This window comes from Macrobrachium nipponense, chromosome 24 (assembly GCF_015104395.2).
Source record: "Macrobrachium nipponense isolate FS-2020 chromosome 24, ASM1510439v2, whole genome shotgun sequence".
In the NCBI taxonomy this organism is placed as follows: Eukaryota; Metazoa; Arthropoda; class Malacostraca; order Decapoda; family Palaemonidae; genus Macrobrachium; species Macrobrachium nipponense.
In genome coordinates this window covers 78710501-78732062 of record NC_061091.1, presented here as the reverse complement: position 1 = coordinate 78732062, position 21562 = coordinate 78710501, and the positions used below count along the sequence as shown (strand labels likewise).

Genomic DNA, 21562 nt, shown 5'->3' with positions numbered 1-21562 from the left:
ACCTGATATTAGTAACATTTTAACGTATACGTAATTAAGGGACAAATATTACAGCACCCTATAATCAAGGATACACAATAGATTGAAAAATAACCATTTAATATGAAATATGATATATAATAAGATACGACCAAAAACAAACTATTGCTTAGTCTCAATGAAAGCACATTACACTTCAAACAACAACAATATGTTAGTTTTATTAAGACTTTCTGAACATATTCATCCCGCTACCAAAAATGTTTCCTCCCTTCTGTTACAGTATCAGTATTTAGTCCATCCACCATCGCTGGCGCCTTCATTTTGCCCGGCAGTATGTCAACGAAGACTTAGGTTTCTGGGGAAGAGTTGTTTTTTTCTGATGAGAAAACATTTGCGTCGACCTCGCACGGACAGTTGCACTGTTGGCGACGCAATAATACAAGATACTCCTGTGAGCACATGTAACGTGTGGGGATGGGTTAACTTATACACGCTGGGTGAGCTGGCAGAAATACAAGGAAGATTCAACGCCGACCAATACCTTGAAATACTGGAAGACGTGATGGTCCCAACTGTTCGAGCCATGGCATTTCCCTACCCAGAGCGCATTCTGTTCATCCAAGTATGTAGAGTTTCATCTCGCAAATTGCAGTAATAGGGAAAACTCTGTTGTAGTGCTGGTTTCATTAACTTGTATTATTAACTTCTTCTATTTATACAGAACTTGTTACAAAATGGAGGCACAGTTCCAGTGTTACCAGATCACATCCAGCCCTTGTGGCTGAAATGTGTTTACTTATATGTGTGGCCGACTGTACTATCTTCACATTCATTCATCCTAACTCCTTATGTTCATTTAGGTAGCCTCAGAGACTTTCCTGTAATGTGACTCTAACAATCGTATAAATTGTAAGCACCATGTGAGGCAGAGTTCACTGCAATGGCTCAAAAAGGGCCAACAACACAAATTTAATAAGTGTTCCAGCCTGCCCTAAGGCAGGCTTTGATGGCACAAAGTGGTCGTAATACAGACATGATGCAACATTGTACCTTACACATTTACACGATCAAAGTAAGTAAAGATGCTGCACCTTATTTCTGTATGAACTGCTGCAGTGTTTCACCTTATGAGCTGAATTTGACATCAGTGAATGCGAGTTGACAAACCAATTTGATCATTGTACATTAGTAAACCAAACAAACACTTTATGATGCTTGTATGATGCCTGTACTGACAAATTATATGGAGATACTACGGGCTGCTCTATGAGCAAAAGCCCGTACTGGCATAAGGCCAGCTTAATATAAAACAACAACATATGGAGATGATCCTGAAGAGGTGTGACTACAGAGTGTACAAACTGTTAAGAATCATGCCTTAAGACCATACGATGAATGAGGAAGTTGTGGCCATAAAACAGACTGACATCTCAAAGACTGAGATGGTCTAGACATGTAATGAGAAAGAAGGCAAGCAGTGAATCATAAAAGTAGTACTAGATATGGAATAACAGGATGAAGACCAAAATGGACGCAAAAGAAAAAAAAAACTCAGAGAAAGGGATATGAAGGCCTAGATCAGATGGGAATTCAACCAAAAAAGTGTGAGACCACGTCATGGCTAATTCCATAAATGGAAAATCTGATACAAGAATATTAAGGATGATGATAATGACCTAACAAAGATAAAACAAGATTAAAAGTAATTAGCATAACGTAAGTTGGCTAGCCTTGACTTGGATGGTTGCAATACATTACAGTGTCTTGATTTTCCAAGTAGTACAGTATCCCAATAATATTTGACATAATTAGTTCTGATAATAAAGGAAATACACTACACATAAACCACTACACCCTACCTTACTAACTCCCCTAGGTGGTGACAAGATCCATTCTACGTATTCTCTTTTACAGTATAAATAATTCAGACAACAGCTTACCAATTTAAAAACTAAGTCTAGTACCAATATAAATAATTCAAACAATAAATGACTAACTTAAAAATTAAGTGTGATATCATACTTGCCAATGCATGATATCATGTCACGTATGACTGGGTTAAGAATTTACCAATAATCATCAATAAAAAGATATAATACAGAGCTATATTATATATCTCTACATAAGACAACTTAGACTATAAGACTGATAACCTGATAAAAAATATTGTACAAAAAATTCAACAGTTAAATAAATCATATCTTTCAAAAACATAAAAATGAATTTTTACAAAATTTTCAACACTTAACAGTACAAAATACTTTCATATGCTCTGTCACTGGTGCTATGATGCTCTCAGAGAAGAATTCAAAATCCCCGCTATGAATGCCCACAAATACTCTGAGCATGGAAGGGTAATGTTATGTGCACAGGGAGTCTCCTCAATAGCTTACAAATATCAAACAAGGTGGACTGACTGATGGCCTCCAGTGAGGAATTAAAGCTTGTAGTAAAGCATGAACCTTTTGAAAATTGAACTTTTGCTATGGTCTGAAGTAGGCAATGTTTCCATCCAAAACCAAGACATTGGTTTTCATTCTACAATTGGCTCAATATTCATGATTAGGTGTGTTTCAACATAGCTCGTGGAACTCAAAATAGTAAATTGACAGAATTTTAAATAGTACAAAAGATAAAGCTACTTTCCAAGTGATCTTAACTCACCCAACACTCAAGGATATTTGAAAAATTTATTGGACCCAAATTGGAATATCTTCTTCACACAGTATATCTAACAAAACATATATGTATTTAATATTGATCAAAAATAAGCAAGGAATGTAATGAATAAAATATCAAAATTTCTCTTGTTGCAATTGTTGAAACTACCAGCTCTTCCTTGATACTTTTTCAGCTTTACTTTATCACACTCACTTGGACTACCTATGCTGGGGAATATTTCATAACCATTGCCTATATACTTGAATACAGTGACAGATACACTCACATCTATCCACTTGAAAACTGGAAAAGCAAGCAGTCTTTCATCTATATTTGCATGAAGACCACCTCACGCAATTTAGTCAGAAGCTCAAATTGACAAATTTAGTTCCAACATTTTAAAATAAATGTCAACACATCTTTCGACAAATATTTCAACAATCTGGTACTTTCGATTGAATACATTTTATGCATATTAAGTTTCATTGGTGGATAGAGGCTGAATAAAATACTGAGATCTTGAAGACTAAGTTCATTTGGAAATGTAATGAGAAGTGATGATAATCACACGGTAAGAAAAGCAGATATGAAAGCAGCATGACAAAGATCTTTAGGAAGGACAGGGAAACCATGGAAATGGGGGATTAATGAAGATCTAGGCCTGATGTGTGTCCAAGCAAAAAGAACACAAGACAAAGTAAAATGAAGAGAACTTATATCACATCTAACACAGTCGAGAGAAAGCTGACATAAAAATGATTACGAAGATGATGTCTCAGTCACGCACCAATGTTATATCTTACTACAGTGTACAACTATTCAGTTGCATGAGACTTCAAGTGGACCTTCTCCCTCCAGACAATGAGGAACAAGTATTGAGTTTTATGATAAATGAATAAGAAATATTAGACTAATGGCATGTAACAAGACATACTGTACATAGCTGATCAGTGCTACACCCTACATTTTAGTAGTATACTACAACAAATCGCAAAACAGTTACCCATAACAAAACAGAAAACCAAGGTGACTCAGTCTGGCACCCTTTGGATATACTCATCATCTTCCATTTTAACAGTAACTTCTGAAAAGGGATCTTCAGTACCGTCCTCCTCTATGTCAACTTCTTCCTTAATTATGACTTCCACAAAATCTGCAGAGGTTCTGAAATCCTCTGGAAACTTTCCTACTTCCACTTCTTCTTCCTCCTCCTCCTCCTCCTCATGCCTCAGTACATGATCAAGGAGACTTCTTTTGGTGGCGTATTTCTTACCACACTGCCTGCAGACATGAGACTTGACCTCATTGTGCACTCGCATGTGACGCTTGAGTCTGTCACTCAATGTAAACGTCTTATGACACAAGTTACATGAAAATATCTTTTCCCCCACATGAACTGTCATATGTGCTTTCAAATTCGCCTGTCTCACAAACGTCTTGCCACAACAGTGGCATCCGAATTTCTTACAATGCTGGCTTTGTAATTCTACGTTTTCTTCCACGAATACACCACCAGTGGAAACAGGAATCTCAGTACTTGAGGATTTTGAAAACTCAGCAGTCTTCTCCTCTTGCTTACTCACTGTACCGAGATTCATATTACTTCCTTCAGTTTCACTGTTTGCCCCATCAATCTCCGACATTGTTTCTCCAGTTTCAGAGTGGCCTTTCAAACTCCTCTCTTCCTCAAAACATTCCACCTCAGGTTCATTTTCCATGTCTCTCACAACACTATCATTATTCTTACCACAAACTTTTTCTCTCCTTTTATGATGAGATGCCAAAACATCATTGTTTTCTTCATGTTTCCTTAAGTGTTTCTTTGCATAGTTTTTATCAATGTATTTCTTATTGCAGTATGGGCAAACAAAGGGTATCTCACCTGTGTGCACCCTCGAATGAGACCTCAGTTTCCATTTCGTAGGGAATTCCTTTTCACACACATTGCAGGCATAAATTTTCACTCCACTGTGAGACATGACATGGATTCTCAAAGAGAACTCAGTGGGCAATGTTTTACAACATATTTCACAAAAATGTTTATTCTCCCCAAAATGTAACTGCATGTGAGCTGTTAATTTACTTCCACAAGTGAATCCCTGTAAACAGAGTCGGCATCTAAAGGGCCTTTTATCGGTGTGAGTTCTCAAGTGGCTCCTAAGCTTTCCGCTACGAGTGAAGGCCTTGTCACAAAACTCACAGGCATACGGCTTTTCACCAGTATGAACCCTCTTGTGTAAATTCATTAGATAATTGTATGCAAATCCTTTGCCGCACACCTCACAGATGTGGCTTTTCCCTTCTGAATGTAGCCTATGGTGTAAGGTCATACTTTTCTTGGTTAAGTACTCTCTCCCACACACAGGGCACTGAAATGGTTTCTTACCAGTGTGAAGATACTTATGAGCTTCCAGTGTCTTCTTTTCTGCAAAGCCTTTGTGACAAATAGGACACGAAAATGGCTTTCCAGCAGAGTGTACCTGAATGTGGCTGTTTAGATTGCCGCTGGATGTAAAGACTCGGTCGCACAGATTACACGTATAGAGGTTTTTCTTGGTCGTTGAAGGAGACTGTAATAAGCTCTCACACTTATCCCCTTCTAGATCACTATCTCCCCCTGTTGCTGTATCCAGAGGATCGCTCCCCAGCATGTCATGCGATTCGACATGCTGGAATGACTTCTGGGAGGAGTTAAAGGCCTCTTCATTCGTCCAGCTAGAATCTTCTGTTCTGGAAGTGCTGTCAACACTACCATCACTAACAGGACTGGGAGTCCTTGCTTGCACGGACTCCATTTTGCGACCCGTAACTCACAAAACCAGCAGGTTCGTAAAGATTACTGCCCAAATCACAGTCCCATCTGGCAGAAAAATTGCAATAAAATGTTAAAACCAATTCATACGGTGCAAATATATAACACAAAAGCACTTAGAATACCACACAGATCTTCCAGACAATTCTAACAAGACATATCACTCTGAAATATGCCAACTAACCTTTATTCCGAAGGAACATCTTTCATTATGGTAGTTTCAGAACTTCTTGCACTAGGGCTCCATCAACACAGGATGAAAAACCACTGTAATAGACATAAATAATACATAAATTTATTACTAAGGTGGATCCTTCTTAAAATTCAGACTTAAAAATCATTAACTCTAACAATTCAGGAAAAAGTCTGACCTTTGATATTACAGTTACTTGATAATTGCTTTTGCATGTGAAATGCTTGGATATAGTATATAAATATAATTATTGTCAATTAAATGAGAAAAATCAATTTTGGGTCTGTTACAAGCTAAAAGCATTGCTGAAGTCAGTATCACATATGTGCTTACTAGCTATCAGCTTTAGGCATACATATTCATTAAATACATATCCTTTTTTTCTTCCATTACATAGAGAAAAGTGGGGACAGCTGGAAGTGGGATTAAATTCACTGTTTTCCAACAAGAGTACATATATTTGCATTTATTCAGGAGACTTACTTCTTACATGAGAAAAAATTAATCAAATTATGACTTATAAAGTAAGACAATACCGGGGCAACGCCCCCTTTCTTATCCAATATGGCAAAATTATAACCAGTAAACACCCCTAGGTTACGTTACGTTGGTATTTTTAGGTTCTTTTAGTGCCCTATCAGTTCCTGGCCATTTATGCATGAAAAACAAAAAATGGCTGACTGGAGTCCTCCGAGAAATTACTAAAAAAATAGTTTACAGGTTCTCACTAACACAGGAGAAGCATAGGCATAACTAGGAGTCTATTAATGGAGGGGCAGCTGGGGGGCAGAGCTGAATATGGGGAGGCACTGAGCATGCATAAATTATAGTACTCATTCTTTTATTTTAAGACATATAGCTAGAAAGATATTAAGGTTGCTTTAAAATATTTAAGCCTCTCAATTTGTGAATCACGTTTTTATATAAAAGAACGAAAATTGATTTGTTTCCTACACTTAATATAGTAAAACTAGACTTTTTCCTTTGTAAAAAAAAAAAAAAAAAAAAAAAAGTCATACTTGATGCATAAAACTTTAATGATATGAAAATTAAGCTTCGGCTTTTCCTAGTACAAGCTTCATGAACTCAAAATGGGAGGGGGGGGTACTTGGGTCCCCGGCAGCTACGCTTATGGGGGGGGGAAGTGGTTCCTTTAGAGGAGGGCCCTGCTACATTTTGGCATCCTAGAAGGGTTAGGTATAACAAAGCATGCAAGACGGAACTGAATAACAAAGAACAGTCCCTCTGATCTGCATAAAATTAGGGCATTTATGTAGAAGTAATGTCAATAAATACCGATAAGCCCTGATAAACCGGCACGCCCACCGTAACGCTATAAACGAAACGCCCATTAATACCAAAATGACAGCAGCCCGCAGAGGCCCAGTCGGGATATATACATAAAGACAGTTTCAAAATGTCCATATCTACCTCCAGTCGAGCCGTCGACCGCATCCATATAACCTTAATTTCGACGCAGAATAATCCCCTCTTCGTTACCCTGACGAAGGAGACGCCCATAAGGTCGGGGAAGGGTGTGAAATAGGCGACATAAGTGAGGTTTCCTGAAGGCAGACGGACATAGAGGGATTGATGGCCGGGTGCGGGTGAGGGACGTAAACAAAGTAGTGGTTCTCATCGAGCTGTCAGTTTTTTTTAATAATGGTTTTTTAAGATAAATAAATAATTAATTTATTGGTCATTAAATGGTAATAAATAGTCTAGAAATATTTTTAAATATTGATTTTAGTTGGAATTTGTTTCATCCGAGTGCCATTGAGTTATAATTCCCATTGAGTGATTAATTTCATCTGCCTCTTATGTTATATTGCTCTTTGATATGTTTAACCTTTAGTTATTAAATTAATTTTAACTTTAGATTTATCAAATGTGTTTCATAATCCCTCCATTTTGTTGCAGAAAAGTGTAATGTCATTATAACTAGTTTAGCAACATATCTAATTGGTGTTCTTGTTGCCAAAAAGGGTATACCTAATGGCCAAGGTTATACATTTTTATTTTTTATAAACAGTCTGATGTTCCATTAAATAAAGCTAGAGATATTTAGCATTGTCAAATAACAAGGGAATTCACCACTAGTTTAAGTAATGTAAAAAAAACAATATGAAAGAGAAATGTTATATAGTGAAAATTTATAAATAAAATAAAAAAAATATCTGCGCCCTCACGCGAATAGCGTAGTGTGCCCGCAACTGTGATTGTCGGGTGATCTCTTATGAACCATGAACCAAGAACCAGGACTCTTCTTATACCGTTGATATTTGGAATACTATCTTAATTTTGTAAAGACTGGAATGGGAATTCTTCTTATGTCGATGATATTTCAGAATGCTAGCTTATTGTTACTCCATGTCGTGTATTAGACTTTATTTTGTTACTGTAGATAAACAGAAATGCCTTGATTCATTTTTTTTTATTCTTTGAACCACGATTCTTTTTCATTTTTTGTCATTTAAGGTAGTATGCGATATGAAAATTAATCATATGCAGAAAAAGAAGGTAACAAATATATTCTTTTTGACGTAAGATTAACAGGATGTAAATCTAGTTTAGTTATCCCTTTACAATATCTCGAGATACGTCGTTCTTTCTCGTGAAAAATAAGTATTTGGAGCACTATCTTCGGTAAATCGTCTACCTGTATGTATTTTTAATGTATTTCGGGCACTGAGTAATGGTGGAAATACATTAAATGTCTACATAGTGCAAATGTATGAATAAATATGTACATTACTAAGTTCTATTTAGGTAACGGGTCTTTTTCTTTAGCTATTATGTTCGGTTTCATTGAGCAGAAGTCCAGATTACCTACTAGGTATGTTTGAAAAAATACGACGAGAGAGTTAATTTAATTTAATAAATTTATTACGCCCAAAGACGTCAAACAAAGTACTATTGCAGTTACATATTAGAGAGAGAGATATAGAGAGAGAGAGAGAGAGAGAGAGAGGAGAGAGAGAGAGAGAGAGAGAGAGAGAGAGAGAGAGAGAGAGAGAGAGAGAGAGAGAGAGAGAGAGACTGATTAGCGCCAGATAAGACATGTTCAGAGAATTTTTCATCAACATCCGCTCGGCAATAACTCTTTTTGAGGTTGGCAGTGCGCCGTTGGGAAGGTAAGAAAAGGGTTCTCTATACTCGTCCAAGTTCAAGTTCTGATCTATTGTTTATTATTCGAATGATTTTTTAGCTTCTGTGAATTCTTTTCCCCCACTGGTCCATTTCACACTTGGTGTCATATTCATGCAAATGAGTTGCTACAGTGATTTGGACAAGAAGGTTAAGTATGTACACAAATGCTCCTGTTCATTGCAAGTGTTTGATTTGGTACGCAGCATCCTGTATTTCTGAAGTTAGTTCGTCAGTAATTAATATATATCAATGATAATAAAGTCTATTTCGTCAGAAATTAAGTTATGTCAGTGCAAAGTTTAGCATCGTTGGCCCAAAACTTCTAAGGGGGCAAACTCATAGACATATGTACATTTGGCAAAGACTGTGTGGAACTTAACGATGTAAATGATTGGTCTAAAAGTCCTCCTTTTCTTTATTATATTCCATTTCAGCCTCTGCCGATCTTTAGTATACCTGTCTCGATCGTCACCTCGATAATTGAAACGAAAAATGGGCAAAGGGAAAACTGGAGAGAAGAAGAAGAGTCTGGCGACCAACTCAGACTCGAGTCTCGTGTGGTTGAGGCAATGTGAAGAAGAGACGGTCTCTCCTGTCACTGGAAAACTTTCAGGTAAAAATGGGACAGTTAATGACTCGAATAACGCCTTAACGAAGCAGGTTATCACTCGAAATACACCTGATTATTAAAGAAATACTCTGCCATTACTCAGAGGCATATATAAGTTTCAAAATGGTTTTATTTTATCGTCAGAAATGCAACCTGACCATAAGTCAATTTCTCGAGAGCTTCCAAGAAGCCATAATTCAAGAAAAAAATGTCTATAGAATGTCAGTGTCAACGTCTCCGTGAAGGAAGCTAGTATTCTTAATAAGTTTAAAGATTACTTTACTTAATATATAACTAATTTTTAACCTTTTTTCGAAACCTTTCACACGTCTTAAGCAAGGACTCCAATTTTAGTTACAGGCACTGTTTTTTCACTCATATTTTTCACAGGTATTTGCAGCTTCAGAGATCTGAAATTGCTCGTATCTTTTAGTGAAAGTTTCATGTACACACACACACACACACTTACGTACACGCACACACACACTTACATACACACACACAGAGAAATACTTGTAATTTGGGTGTGGGAAATATATAATGACATTGTTTTCAAGAAGATTCTACGGTTACTTTTTAAAGATATGGCTCCGTGCTCGGTTATACAGTTGGGAATATATGCGTGGGTCACTATCTGTAGGAAAGATACAGTGGTTATATTATATAAGCTTAGTACATAGTTGCCTGGGCAAGAGGTTATCTTACGATTGATAACTGGGCGCTTGATAATCCCCCTCTTGAGTGTATATCGGAGATATAAGAAACGAACGAATATACCTGTCGTTATCTACCTGACATTTTATGAAACTGTGTTTTGAAAATTGTGGAATAATCATTCCCAAAGGCAGTATAGCCATTTATTTTGGTTTGTCCGTTCTCTGTGTTTATTTATTGACGAAATTGGCTTACTATATCAGCATACTTTAGACGCATGACCTAAGAGTAATATTAACGTTTGATAAGCATTACCAAAACACGTAAATGGCGTCCTGGTGATATCAGATAAGATGCTTATTTACAGCTCTGGGTATAACTTTAGATTATAAGATCTTACGTAGCGAAGAGGATAAGGTATACTACTATTTCAGTTCGAGATGATCTAATCGTTAGATTAATTGCAGAAATCAGAGTTCTCTATTGAACTTCCAAGGTTAACAGGCCTGATATTTCACTCTATAATTAATGATGTCCTTGACCAATGACGAGCAGATAACTGATAGAGTTAGTCGAATAATTCGTAATAATGGAGATCAATAAACATAATACTATTTTATTAAATGCGTGATTAAATCTTTATATACATAATGTGGTCGTCAGCGCCCCACATAGGGGCAAGGGGTTGCACTTAATTGTCTACCCCCTGAAATCCTGGAAAAAAAGTATCCTTAAATCATGGAATAAATATATATATTACATCTAACTACATCTTTGTTTTCCTTCCATTTTACATGTTCTTCTAGTTTAAGTAATATAGTAGTAGTAGTAGTAGTAGTAGTAGTAGTAGTAGTAGTAGTAGTAGTAGTAGTAGTAGTAGTAGTAGTAGTAGTATATGATGTATCCATGTAACGGCTAACCCTTCCAGAACTTTCCAGGCCACCTCCCCTCCTGGCTGAACGGTAAGCTGACGAGAAACGGTCCTGGAAAGATACAATATGGCGACACTCGATTCAACCACATTTTCGACGGTTCTTCTTACCTCCATCAATTCAATATCAAAGATGGAGACGTCACATATCAGTCTAGGTTTGCTAAAGTTAAAATCTGATGTACGATTTTTTTTTTTTTGAAAGATATGATGGCTGTTTTTGAATATGCGAGGATTGGTTATATATTTAATGAAGAATATAGATTGCAAAATTACTTATTTAAAGTGATACAACTCAATTCACGCACTTAACTTTACTGCAGGTTCTTACAAAGCGACACTTACAAGAAGAACTCCCGGGCCAATAGAATCATCGTTTCAGAATTCGGGACAGCTTCCTACCCCGACCCTTGCAAAAATATATTTCAGAGGTAGGTTAGTTCTTAGGTGGAGTACTGTCGGGCCTAGGCCTAAAAAGATGGCAGAACATTCCAAAAATAACCCTTTTTTTATGAACAACCACATCGAAATTAACATTTGACTATGTAGGCCTATAGCCAAATTATGTAGATTATCCTGAAAGCATAGCAGAACACGCCAAAATGGCCCCCAGCCCTTTTTCTTTATAAAAACCACATGGAAATGAACATCTGACTATGTAGGCCTATAGCCAAATTATGCAAGTTATCCTGAAAGCATTGAAACAAATTAATTTCTTTTTTGACATTATGAGATGTGATTAAGCTTTAACGATCTGTTGTTTAGTCGACTGATAAAACTCAAAACTATAAAACAGGCAGTCGAGTGGAACTTTCACAATACTTTTGTATCTCTAGACCTATAGTATAGTCTAAGAATGAATTAACAGCTCATATAGCCATTAAAGAATGGAAAGCCGTGTTCGATTCCATAAAGAATACAAATCTGGTTATTATTCTTTCAACTGCTCACAAAAGTCGCTACTTGAAAGTTCTCAAAAGTATTTATAAAAACCTAAAAAACAAAATGGTTGTTTTTATTGTAGGTTCATGAGCGTCTTCACCCCACCCGGCTCCATGGATCCCACAGACAACTGCGTCGTGAGCGTCTGTTACTTCGGGGACGAACTCTACGCCCTGACGGAGACGAAGAACATGCGCAGGGTAGACCCCGAGACTCTGGATGCCGTCGGGGAAAAGGTAGAAGACTATAAACGAAATCTGACTTCCAAGGAGCTGGAATCGTTGGTCTAAAGCAAGGTGGCTCTCTGCTGCCAGTACTATATTCCAAAAGCCACATGATTCCAAGTTTTATCGGAATCAGTCAGTAACTTAAAGCTGGTGTTGGACACGTCCTTGGAATTGTCATTTTCACATCTACATTGCCCTGTTTCTTAAACTGTTCTACGACAGGAATACTGGAATGTTGACCTGTATAGCCATTCCGGTGCTAGAACGACTAGTACTATTTATTGGGTGTTTTAATATATACTATACACTACTGATAGGCCCATATTTAAACGTATATTTTTATTACTTTGCCCAATTTACTCCCAGTTTTATCAGAGACAGCCATTAACTTGAAGCTGGTGCTTTTGGAATACTGGAATGTTGACTTCCAGTGCTTATTTGTATAGCCGTTCCAGCGCTAGACCAACTCGAGTACTGTTTATTGGGGGTTGTAATATCTACTATACGCTACTTATAGGCCCACATTTAAACGTATATTTTTATTAATTTTATCGTAGTTGATAAAGACATCTTTCTTTGCCCAAACAGACGAACCTGGACAAATACGTAGCAGTCAATACCGCCACGGCTCATCCCCACGTAGACCCAGACGGGACGGTCTACAACATGGGGAACTTTTTCGCGGGAAAAAAGGGTCCCACCTACAACATCATCAAGTTCCCTCCTCCGAAGGAAGTTAACGGTAGGAATTGATAAAAAGAAAAAAAAGGACTCCATTTGTGGGTGCCTATTTAAGAATGAAAAAGGTAGCGTTTTGACATTTTATTTCTATGAAAAAAAAAAAAAAAAAAAAAAACGTGGGTGGTGGGGTTGAGAGATGAACCCCCCAGATTTACAATAGATAACTAACAGACAGATATATACTGCTCTCATACGATGATTCATAGATACCGTACTTTACATGTGTCTCATAAGTATCTTACTTAACAAGTTTCACTTAAAACACAAGTAGGACTCAGCTATAGTTTGTTAATAGAGATTTTTAGGCTAAATTATATAGAAAATTGTGTATATAGCATTGTATAGGTGAGATAGTTTGAGGAATTTACAAATTTACAGAGATGATGATATAACACAGCCTTTTTATATATTTTTTTACTTTCATGTCGAGATTTTGAGAGAGAGAGAGAGAGAGAGAGAGAGAGAGAGAGAGAGGGGAGAGAGAGGAGAGAGAGAGAATTTTTATCTCTGTTTCCATGAAGAGACCATGGAGCAGCAATGAGGAATGTGAATATATTATATCTAGTAGCTGTGGTCGTATGAGAGAGAGAGAGAGAGAGAGAGAGAGCGAGATGAGAGGTAGAGGAGAGAGGAGAGAAGATGAGAAGAGAGAGAGACGAGAGATAGAGAGAGAGAGAGAGAGAGTTTTATCTCTGTCTCCCATGAAGAGACCATGGAGCACTGAGGAATGTTGAGAGAGAGAGAGAGAGTTCTATAGCCTGTTTCTCCCCACATGCCCCCAGGCAAGAAACTGACCTCTGTAGAGCAGGCTGAGATAGTCGTGAGCATCCCATGCCAGTGGAAGATGTACCCTTCGTATTATCACTCCTTCGGCATCACCGAAAACTACTTCATCTTCGTCGAGCAGCCCTTCGTCTTCAACCTGAAGAAGTTCTTCGTCAACCACTACGTCGGGAAGCCCTACTTCGGCGCCGTCGAGTGGTACGGGGACCAGAAGGTAAAAAGATTGGGGGTCCTTAGAGACTGTTCGAGATTAAAAATATATATAAAAACAAGGAGACCAAACGCCTTGTCTTGCAATGTCCCTTTCTTTCTTCTTCCTCATCTTCTTCTTCTTCTTCTTCTCCTTCTTTCAATAAGCAATGGGTCTGCCCTCTGTTTTTATGTATGTCTGTATCTTGAGTTTACTTATCATCTTTTCCCAGGCCTATTTGTATGTGGAATATACTCTGAAAATAGTAATGTGAGTCTGAGCTAAAAGACACCTTATTCACGATCATTGTAGTATAGTCTGTATAGACTCAAAACTCTCTCTCTCTCTCTCTCTCTCTCTCTCTCTCTCTCTCTCTCTCTCTCTCTCTCCTCTCCTCCTCCTCCTCTCCTCTCTCCTCCTCCTCCTCCTCATTGGGACACTTTTGAATGAACAGTAAAACCTGCCTCTACAGATAAGTGAGCACAAGATGTCCCCTCGGATGGACAAAGAAGTCTTTGAGACATCCTAATCCTTGTAAACTCCTCCTCCTCATTCTCCTCCCCCTCCTACTCCCCCTCTTCTTCTTCTTCTTCTTCTTCTTCTTCTTCTTCTTCTTCTTCAGGACGTTACTCTTAAATCTAACAGTAGTAGCTAGTACTAATACCAGACTGACAAACGGAGTGTGCATCCTATTATGTTCAGAGAGAGAGAGAGAGAGAGAGAGAGAGAGAGAGAGGAGAGAGAGAGAGAGAGAGAGAGAGAGAGAGAGAGAGAGAGAGAGATATGTTGATGATGATGTAGTATCCTTCTATCCCCTCAGACCAAATTCCGCGTCGTGCGACGGGACACCGGCGAAGTCCTCAAGACTTCCTACGAGGCCGACGCCTTCCTAACGTTCCACCACACTAACGCGTACGAGAAAGACGGGCAGCTGGTGGTTGATCTGGCCTGCATGGATAATGGAGACGTGAGTCCTGCTTTGTAATCTAATTCTATTTAAAAAATTTCGCAGAGATACTGTCTGCTATTCTTATCTAAATAATTAGGCACTGTATAGGCACTAATTTAGGCTCTTCGAGGAGTCCCTTAGGGCAATAACTGCGGTCCCTTTCATATTCCTTTACTGTGACCTCTTTCAAACCTTCTTTACACAACAATGAATGACCTTATAGGTCACAGTGCTTGACTTTTAACCTCAATTTCATATTCCATGCCATTCCTAAATATATATGAGTCTGTTTAGACAATTATTTCATTACTGGAAGCCTGTTTTTTCACTCTATTCCAGACTGTGTACCAGCTCATGCTGAAAAATCTGGAGAACCCAGACTTCGAGTGTAGCCACAACACGATGCCCCAGAACAGGCGCTTCGTCCTCCCTCTGAACGTGCAGGAGGCTCCCAAGGACACCAATCTAGGTGGGTGTCCTGCCCTTCTTTCTAAATTATCTTTGCTTCACAGGAGGACTAAACCTTGGGTTTGTAGACCTGTATCTGTAACTGAACATTCTAACTCTTCCAGTGACGCTCAAAGGGACGAAATGTACCGCCTACAAGAGGGACAAGGGCATCGAGGTCAACGGAGAGGTCATATCCGACCAGTTCTTCGACCTCCCACGAATCAACTACAAGCACAACGGCAAGGAGTACACGTATTGCTACGGTGTCGAGGTCAGCCCACGTGGCGTGCAGTTCTGCAAGGTGAGGATCCACCAAAACATTTCGCTGGACCGGTGTTGATGGATGCCTCCATATATATGTTATTTATGTATCTACGTAATTCTATTTAATAAGAATATATACTCTTTAATTACAGTTGGTCAAGATGAATGTCCAGACAGGCGAAACGCAGCTATGGCACGAAGAGGGCAAACTAGTCAGCGAACCAATTTTTGTCGCTGCTCCAGACGCTACGGAGGAGGACCACGGAGTCATCTTGTCGTCCCTGCTGGATAAGGTAGAGAGAGATGAAGAGAGAGAGAGAGTATATAGTAAAATTCATTAGATAAATGGCCAATTCTATATTCCAATTCCTGCGACTAATCACAGCATCCTATGAATTCCTTGCAGGACAATCCCAAGTACGTCGCCCTCCTCGTCCTCGATCCTAGGACGTGGCAGGAGATGGGCAGGGTCGAATTCGAAGCCAAGGGCGCCGTCACCTCCACCTTCCACGGGCAGTTTGCAGGAGACGAAGAAACCATTCACTTACTCTGAGTGTATATGTAGGCCTATACTCAGTCTAGTTCCAGCTAGTCATATTCTCTATATATAACAAAAAGGATATGCATGATATTCTATAGAAGAGAAATGAACCCGTTTAACGTTCCCTCTTACGAGGGTCTTTCTTGGGCATCATTTGGACACCATTTCGTCTTGTTATAGGACGAAATGCTCTCCAAATCTAGGCCTATAGCTGAAATCCAGTGAAATTATATTAAAAACTCTGAAACCATAACCTGAATTTTGATATTTCCTTTGATTTGTGATAAATCTGTCTTTACTAACATAGTTTTTCCTTCGAGAACCTTATAACCTTACAGGTACCACTGACATAAACAATTGCTAAATATCCTACAAGCGACTTGGATCCTGCAAGTTAAATTAGCTATAATTAATTTCCCTTCTGAGTTAGTCTAGAAGGTATAAGTATTCATAGATTATTTCAACAAGAACAAATGTCCACGGGGCTGTAGTGTGACCATAGGCCTAAGATATTTTCTGTTTTACTTTAGAACTGAGATTAACACTTTTTTTAAATCCAGCTAGCATTTAAGACCGCTGGACTAATGTTTAAAAGACCATATTTTTCAAGTTTATTATAATTTAGCCAATACTTTCATATCTGGGCTTCGTTTTTTGTTCATAGAAGCACATGTAGAGAAGAAATCTGGTATAGAATTAAAAAATATTTAAGAAATAAAAAAGAATACTGACCATTATGGCTAGACTAGGTAGCAGCCATACCAGGAAAATAAAGAGGAATTGATGTCTAATATGCCTTTATTTACAGATCTGCTGAAAAGAGTGAAACTGAAAAAAGAAAGATTTATCATTTATCAAAAGAATTGTGGCATAACAGAGACAAAAAAAAAAAAAAAAAAACAAATTAAACAAAGAAGAATAAAAAGAGTAATGGAGGAGGAGGAGGAAGAAGAGAAGCCGTTTCAAAGGCTATCCTAACCTACTATTACTACTACTACTACTCTGGCGACATTGAACTGTCATTCACTGCTCCACTGAATTTCATTCCTTGCTTACCTTCCATTCGGTGAAGATGTATAGTCCTCTGTGCATTATATCGGTAAATCGACCATTTTCACCTTTATATATATTCTGCTTCATTAGTATTTTCTTTATTATATTGTGTCTGTTTTTCCTCGTCACTTAGAACTAGAGAAAGTAGAACTGAGAGGATAAAAGTAACAAGGAACTTTATCTGTATAGCTACTTACTACCTATACTTGTACGGGTGTCCATAAAATCCCAGTACCATTCTGGGCAATAAATACTTGTAATGGCACTGGGACTTTATGGACACCCTGTGTAAAAGTCTAATACTAGTTAAGTTCAATGCCACACGTTTCTTGAACCATAAGACGTTTTAACTACAGAGAGTTTATTGGATTTATTACGTCATTTTGTAACGCATTTTAAGTTAATGGTTAATATTTTACAATACGTATTAATATATTGTGTATTAGGTACTAGCAGTTTGCCATACTAGTAATTTTCTATTATAATTCTTCATAGCATTAGGTATCGTGAATATATATTTACGCCATTCTATTTTGCTACTTTTTTGGAAGCTCCGTATGACGGTTAGTGCCTTCAGTGTACCGCGTGTAGGCATTAGCTTACTTCAGACATCTTGTGGCGTCCTTATGATCCATAGCTGCATCCCCTTTCATTCTTGTTGCTGTACTTTTATAGGTATTCTCTCTCTTACACCTTACAAACCTCTTTACTCTTAGTAAGTTTCCTCTTTAGTGCTGAATAACCTCATGGGTCACTTAGCTTGATCTTTGGCCTACGTTTTATATTTCGTTTTACGTCTATTGGAAAGCTGTTGATTAGGGTTTCGGGAAGACCACCCCCTCTTACCCTCGTTACAGTGTCGTTTCAATGAGTTGGTGTTAGCCCTTATAAGTGTCGTTCCAGTCATATAAAAGGTTTCCTCCGCTTTTCATTTATTTAAATGACATAGCCTTGGGTAAAATTTGATGGCTGGTCTCTACCAAGGTCTAAGAATACCAGGTCAGACCGTCTCAGCGTTACTGCGCATATTTGTGACGTTACTGGTATGTGGCCATAAAAGAAAACCAAGAAAACAATAAAATGAAGGGTCACTATGGGAATTGTTTGCCCACACCCATTCCCTCTCTCTCTCTGTCACGACCTTGGGTGAGAAAGGTCCCCGTTAATCTTCAGGTACTGCTGAATTAAAGGATTGAATCCGGTCTAAGAGAGCTTCTTTGTTCTTCACTCTGGTAAAGTCAAATACTGACTGAAGACATTTTTTTACCTGAACCTCGGCCAGATGCAGCCTCGTGACGTCATGCGCGAGATTGTCCTTATTTTGGTCGGAAGCGGTCTGACCTGGTATTCTTTAGACCTTGGTCTCTACTATAGCACGACCACCTTCCCAAAAAAAAGTACTTTAACCCCATCCTGTAACCCAGGATAGACAGACATTGGTCAAAAGCCAGCGTCGGTCGAAGCAATACCTCGAGACCTGTACTTTCCTCTGGAAGTAGTAAGTATTTTCTCCCAAGTCACGAATTAATGCCATAATTTCCGATTTTTGGGTAAGTGGGCGCGCTGCCAGGTGGCCATTCGGTATTTTACCCCATAGTCAGCAGGTTTACACTTAATCTGGTAGGGACAGATAAGGGCTCTAAACTTCAGTTGTTGTGGCTACATTTTGTTCGAGGAGGAAAAGACATGACCCCCATAGGGATCTAGTACCATCATTGCACCTCATTCAGTGCAATGTAGGCATTACTTAGGTTCTTACAGCCTCCCTTCGGCCCCTAGCAGCATCTACTACTTTCATTCCTTTTACTGTACCTCCATTATTATTCTCTCTCCTCCATCTTACTGTCCACCCTCTCCTAACAATTGCTTCAAGTGCAACTACTTTGAGGTTTTCCTCACATTACACCTTTCAAATCTTTTACTGTCGATTTCTGTTTCAGTTCTGAATGGCCTTAGTTGCCCCAGTGCTTGGCATAATGCCAAAAATCTATATAAATCAAATCATGAGACATGACGACAATTTTTAGGTAAAACTGAAGACCACTACCACATCCCTCTGGTTCAGTATCCACCAGTTTACGTGCCAAATGGGTGTTTTATTTAGTACTATGTATTATTATGAATAGGGCTTAGTTTTTCCAGACCTCTGAGTCTTAAGTAGACTTCTCAGGGATTCATCCTGAGAAAAAAAATTAGATTTAATTTAAAAAACCCGTTTGATTTAAAAAAAATTATGTTGTTAATTGAAAAATCTTTGCTTTCAGCAAGAATATTTTTTCATTTTTACTCCTTGGGCTACTCCTTAGGGAAGAATATAAGAATATGTAGTAAATATTATAAATATAATTACAAACAAAAAACACTTAACCAACTGGAATGGGGGATTTCTCCCCTACCATTTATAGTCAGCTACCAATATCCACCTTGTTTTTGGTTGAACGGTTAGCTGCAGCTTGCGCCGAAAGTAAATCCCCTATGTAAAGACCAATGGTTTGTATGTTAGGAAAAATACAAATTACTTATTCCTTCATCTTGCATTCTACCTCTTGTTGAATAGAGGCACGAAGTGGTTTGTAGTGGAGAGAAGGTAACGAAGATACAGGGGATGAGTAGGTTTGAGTCCTTATCCATACCGTCTTTTGCCCGGAGGGGGATAGTGCCGTCAGTGGACCTCATGCAGTACACTGTGGGCATTACTTAAGGTTCTTTGCAACGTGCCTTTGGCCCCTAGCTGCAACCACTTTCGTTCCTTTTACTGTACCTCCTTTCATATTCTCTTACTTTCCACCCTCTCCTAACTCTTGATTCATAGTGCATCTGTGATGTTTTCCTACTGTTACATCTTTCAAATGTTTTACTGTCAATTTCCGTTTCAGCACTCAATGGCCTTAGTTGCCCCAGTGCTTGGCATTATGCCTAAAACCTATAAATCCATCAATCAATACAGATTCTACCCTTTGTTAAGATCTTTCATCCTTCCACTCCTTAATCTTTAATTAATATTGTCATCTCTACTTTATGATTCTCAATACATGTATAGGATCCAGGAAGACTCCATTACCTTACTTCCTTCAAGGTAATATCTAGGTTCTTGAGGAGGTACATGCAGAAGTACAGTACTGCAGTTACCTATTGTCATCTTTGCGGGGCTTGTTGCCCACTTCCTGAGAGAAGGAAGTTGCTTACATACTTAACCTTTCTTACAGTAGCCTTGCTTCTTACCAGATGATTTGGAGAGCATTGTGTAGTCTTCCTTGGGAAAGGAAGCTTTCACCTTGTGTTTCTGTGGAAGGAAACCCAGAGTTTTTTCATTTTTGCCTTTCTTCCCTTGAAGTTGATGCCAGTCTGCACGAGCTCTCCATAGATTTTGTTTGTTTGTATGGTGCTTTTACGTTGCATGGAACCAGTGGTTATTCAGCAACAGGACCAACGGCTTTACAAGACTTCCGAACCATGTCGAGAGTGAACTTCTGTCACCAGAAATACACATCTCTCACTCCTCAATGGAACGGCTGAGAATCGAACCCGTGACCACCGAGGTGGGATGCCAACACCATACCAACCATGCCACTGAGGGCGCTTTATTGGAATATTTTATATTCATCATCTAATAGAAGTGAATGAGAGATCTACCAGTAATCGGCAGATTTTACTTAAGGTTCCTCTCCGATCCTCTTGGCTTCTGTAGCTCAGCTCCATGAATAGAGTATCTGTTCCGGTTCCTTTTGTTCTTTCCTATAACTACAACCTCTCATTCCCTCTTTGTGATGTTTGAGGGACCTTTAATTCCACTGCTGGGAAGGTCCCCAGTAGAATGACTAGAATTCCTCTCTTAGCATTTCATCCCTGATACTTCTGTCAAGTCCACATTACCCCTGTTGATTTGACTTACATAGATTTTTGGCATTATGCCAAGCACTGGGGCAACTAAGGTTATTCAACACTGAAATGGAAACTGACAGTAAAAGGTTTGAAAGGTGTTACTTTGAAGGAATTCTCTAAGCAGTTGCACTATGAAACAATTGTTATAAGAGGGTGGACAGTAAGATAGAAGAAAGAGAATATGAATGGAGGTACAGTAAAAGGAATGAAAGTAGTTGCAGTTAGGGGCCGAAGGGACACTGCAAAGAACCTTAAGTAATGCCTACATTGCACCGAATGAGGTGCACTGATGGCATTACCTGTTGCTAGTTGCTGCCCACCTAAGCACTACCTGAAGCGAGCGTGGCACCTTTCCTTCTGACCCTCTGTCCCTTTAATGGAATTTCCAGTGTTGCACAAAGGAAAACATGATTAGCGCTTTTTTAGCACATGCAGTTTGGAGGGAGTACTCATAGTAATGTCCAGGTAACCATTGGTTTTAGGCACTTGGGGCTGGGTCCTGACTGACAGACGTTCATTCTCTTTATGCAAGAGAAGACCTGTAGTT

The 21562-nt window shown here is 38.7% G+C and overlaps 2 protein-coding genes across 2 annotated transcripts; one reads left to right on the top strand and one right to left on the bottom strand.

Annotated features, from left to right (window-relative positions):
• On the bottom strand, positions 1–7254 carry LOC135205839 (zinc finger protein 595-like). The gene is made up of 3 exons (XM_064237093.1): positions 7080–7254; positions 5640–5722; positions 1–5503 (listed from the first exon to the last, which is right to left on the bottom strand). The coding sequence occupies exon 3, from the start codon at positions 5436–5438 to the stop codon at positions 3675–3677; it is 1764 nt and encodes a 587-aa protein (XP_064093163.1). The 5' UTR covers positions 5439–5503; positions 5640–5722; positions 7080–7254; the 3' UTR covers positions 1–3674.
• Positions 7255–8681: 1427 nt separating this feature from the next.
• LOC135205838 (carotenoid-cleaving dioxygenase, mitochondrial-like) lies at positions 8682–16333 on the top strand. Its single transcript, XM_064237092.1, has 12 exons — positions 8682–8782; positions 9233–9411; positions 11001–11151; positions 11317–11424; positions 12018–12171; positions 12751–12904; positions 13686–13900; positions 14697–14843; positions 15165–15294; positions 15398–15576; positions 15692–15832; positions 15946–16333. Exons 2-12 carry the CDS (start codon positions 9291–9293, stop codon positions 16090–16092), a joined length of 1647 nt encoding a protein of 548 aa, XP_064093162.1. The 5' UTR covers positions 8682–8782; positions 9233–9290; the 3' UTR covers positions 16093–16333.
• Positions 16334–21562: the final 5229 nt, after the last annotated feature.

Excerpts from the sequence above, each read along its gene's own strand:
- LOC135205839 (XM_064237093.1), bottom strand. The coding sequence starts at position 5,438 with ATGGAGTCCGTGCAAGCAAGGACTCCCAGTCCTGTTAGTGATGGTAGT.
- LOC135205838 (XM_064237092.1), top strand. The coding sequence starts at position 9,291 with ATGGGCAAAGGGAAAACTGGAGAGAAGAAGAAGAGTCTGGCGACCAAC. Across the intron at positions 11,152-11,316 it reads GACGTCACATATCAGTCTAG|GTTCTTACAAAGCGACACTT; the intron begins GTTTGCTAAAGT and ends ACTTTACTGCAG. Across the intron at positions 15,577-15,691 it reads GTGGCGTGCAGTTCTGCAAG|TTGGTCAAGATGAATGTCCA; the intron begins GTGAGGATCCAC and ends CTTTAATTACAG.